Source organism: Cervus elaphus, chromosome 1 (genome assembly GCF_910594005.1).
Source record: "Cervus elaphus chromosome 1, mCerEla1.1, whole genome shotgun sequence".
Taxonomy (NCBI): Eukaryota; Metazoa; Chordata; class Mammalia; order Artiodactyla; family Cervidae; genus Cervus; species Cervus elaphus.
In genome coordinates, this window is record NC_057815.1 from 30,660,037 (window position 1) to 30,663,544 (window position 3,508).

At 39.6% G+C, this 3,508-nt stretch overlaps 1 protein-coding gene across 1 annotated transcript; it reads right to left on the minus strand.

Annotated features, from left to right (window-relative positions):
• Positions 1 to 2,254: 2,254 nt before the first annotated feature.
• LOC122702410 (40S ribosomal protein S27-like) lies at positions 2,255 to 2,693 on the minus strand. The gene has a single exon (XM_043916411.1). It carries the CDS (start codon positions 2,658 to 2,660, stop codon positions 2,406 to 2,408), a length of 255 nt encoding a protein of 84 aa, XP_043772346.1. The 5' UTR covers positions 2,661 to 2,693; the 3' UTR covers positions 2,255 to 2,405.
• Positions 2,694 to 3,508: the final 815 nt, after the last annotated feature.

A 3,508-nucleotide genomic window follows, 5' to 3' on the forward strand; every position in this document is an offset into this window, starting at 1 on the left:
TTGCTTTTTGTGTGTATGATGGGAACATTTAAAATTTATTCTTATAGCACCTTTCAAGGATGTGATACACTATTGTTAGACTACAATCACTGTGCTGTATATTAGATACCCACAAGTATTCATCTTATAACTGGATGTCTGTACCATTTGACCAACATTTCCCCCTGCTTCCTAACCCCTATGACCACAATTCTATACTCTGTTTCTTTAAGTTTGACTTTTAGATTAAATATATGATATTCATATAGAATTTTTTTCACTGTCAACATATTTCTCTTAGAATAATGTCCTCAAATTTCATCAGTGTTGTTTCAAATGGCAGAATTTCTTTCTTTCTCATGACTGAATAATATTCCTGTGTGTGCGTACACATATATATCTCATCTTCATTCATCCATAGTTAGATGCTTCAGTTCAGTTCAGTTCAGTTGCTCAGTCATGTCTGACTCTTTGCGACCCCGTGAATCGCAGCACGCCAGACCTCCCTGTCCATCACCAACTCCCGGAGTTTACTCAAACTCATGCCTATCGAGTCAGTGATGCCATCCAGCCATCTCATCCTCTGTCGTCCCCTTCTCCACCTGCCCCCAATCCCTCCCAGCATCAAGGTCTTTTCCAATGAGTCAACTCTTCACATGAGGTGGCCAAAGTATTGGAGTTTCAGCTTCAGCATCAGTCCTTCCAATGAACACCTAGGACTGATCTCCTTTAGAATGGACTGGTTGGATCTCCTTGCAGTCCAAGGGACTCTCAAGAGTCTTCTCCAAATCACAGTTCAAAAGCATCAATTATTTGGCACTCAGCTTTCTTCACAGTCCAGCTCTCACATCCATACATGACCACTGGAAAAACCATAGCCTTGACTAGACAGACCTTCGTTAGCAAAGTAATGTCTCTGCTTTTTAATATGCTATCTAGGTTGGTCATAACTTTCCCTCCAAAGAGAAGCGTCTTTTAATTTCATGCCTGCAATCACCATCTGCACTGATTTTGGAGCCCCCAAAAATAAAGTCTGACACTGTTTCCACTATTTCCCCATCTATTTCCCATGAAGTGATGGGACCAGATGCCATGATCTTAGTTTTCTGAATGTTGAGTTTTAAGCCAACTTTTTAACTCTCCTCTTTCACTTTCATCAAGAGGCTTTTTAGTTCCTCTTCACTTTCTGCCATAAGGGTGATGTCATCTGCATATCTGAGGTTACTGATATTTCTCCCAGCAACCTTAATTCCAGCTTGTGCTTCTTCCAGCCCAGTGTTTCTCATGATGTACTCTGCATAGAAGTTAAATAAGCAGGGTGACAATATACAGCCTTGACATGCTCCTTTTCCTACTGGGAACCAGTGTGTTGTTCCATGTCCAGTTCTAACTGTTGCTTCCTGACCTGCATCCAGGTTTCTCACAAGGTAGGTCAGGTGGTCTGGTATTCTCATCTCTTTCAGAATTTTCCACAGTTTATTGTGATCCACACAGTCAAAGGCTTTTGCATAGTCAATAAAGCAGAAATAGATGTTTTTCTGGAACTCTCTTGCTTTTTCAATGATCCAGCAGATGTTGGCAATTTGATCTCTGGTTCCTCTGCCTTTTCTAAAACCAGCTTGAACATCTGGAAGTTCACGGTTCACATATTGCTAAAGCCTGGCTTGGAGAATTTTGAGCATTACTTTTCATTCCAATCCCAAAGAAAGGCAATGCCAATCCCAAAGAAAGGCAATGCCAAAGAATGCTCAAACTACCGCAAGATTGCTCTTATCTCACATGCTAGTAAAGTTAGATGCTTAGATTGTTTCAATAAATGTCTGTGAATAATGCTGCAAAGACATTAGATTTTTGTTTCCTAAGTAAAATGAGAGGAGGTTTCTATAGGAGCATCTAGAGATGGACATGGTAGGGAGGCCAGAGTGGAATCTATTTCTTTGCTTGGTCCCTTGGTTAGATTCCACAGTGAGAAAGCTCCAGGCAGATGCAACAAAACCTCTTTTGTCAAAGATATCTGTGAAACATGGGGATAAAAGCTGTATTTCATCCAGATGGGCAGTATTAGTCCCTATCTGTAGAGATATTAGTGAACATAGATGTGAACATCTTGAGGGCCTAAGTATTACCAGAGTCAGTTGGGGCGACAGATGCCAGAATTTTCAGTAATAATTTATTGATGTGCAGACAGGTGGTTGAATCCTGGAAACAATTAAGCATAAATTAGATGTTTCTCTAATTCTACTTTGCTGTTATCTGTAAGATATGCCTCTTTTTTTTTTTTTTTGCCCATAACTGACACCAAAAGAGTGCTGCTGTATACCTTACAAAATTAAATATAATTACATTATCTTGGTAGATTAACTGGAATTAATGAACTGATAAGGCTTTCTGCAATAGAACACAAATTCAAGAAGTTGTGTGGATCATTAGTGTTGCTTCCTTCTAAATGAACAGTCTTCTGTGAGTCTGGCTTTTCCTCCTGTTGGCTGGGACAGCACTGTTGAACAGCCTACACAAAGCACTACTGTCTGAGCGTGGTTGAAAACTGTGGTAATCTTGTGGAAACCTGGACATTTTACATCCATGAAGTAAGAATTTGGACTTTGAACCAGCCGTTTCTTTTTATGTTTTTTCTTTTCCTCGTCCAAGGAAGGATGCAGTAACTCTCTAGCTAAAGGCATGTTGATCCTTTCACAAGCCCAGCCTGTGCAGATCTCTCAATATGCTTCTTAATAACAACTCTTTTGCAGGGATTAGGGAGGGGCATAGTAACACCACTCTAATATTTGTCCATGTCAATTTTATGGGTCTCCTTGGTAGCTCATACAGTAAAGAATCTGCCTACAATGCAGGAAACCTGGGTTCCATTCCTGGGTCAGGAAGATGCCCTGAAGAAGGGAATGGCTACTCGCTCCAGTATTCCTGCCTAGAAAATTCCATGGACAGAGAAGCCTGGTGGGCTATAGTCCATGACCTGGGTTCCATTCCTGGGTCAGGAAGATGCCCTGAAGAAGGGAATGGCTACTCGCTCCAGTATTCCTGCCTAGAAAATTCCATGGACAGAGAAGCCTGGCGGGCTGTAGTCCATGGGATCACAAAGAGTTGGACATGACTGAGTGAATAACATTTAATACATCAATGTTAAGAAGCATTCTGATTCCAGAAATTTTTAAATGTGGGGAGAATATTTCTTAGAACCAAAGAAATAATGTATATAATATGGTGCATATTATAATATGGTATACCAAATACAATGACATGCTTCACTAATATCAACTCAACTGTATTATCTTTCAGCAAAAACTTGGGAATGAAAGACTTCTGGGTTTGTATCTTGACTCTTCAACATTGTAAATTAAGTCTTTATTTAGGTTCCCTGCTCCTCACTTTCTTTCTTAAACTGAGATAATAATTATTAAATGCGTTTCATAAGAGATAATTCTGTAAAGTACTTAACATACTGAATGGCACAAATAAGGGCTTTAGGATGTTATGGTTTATAATAAGAAATATATATTTGTGTTTTTTT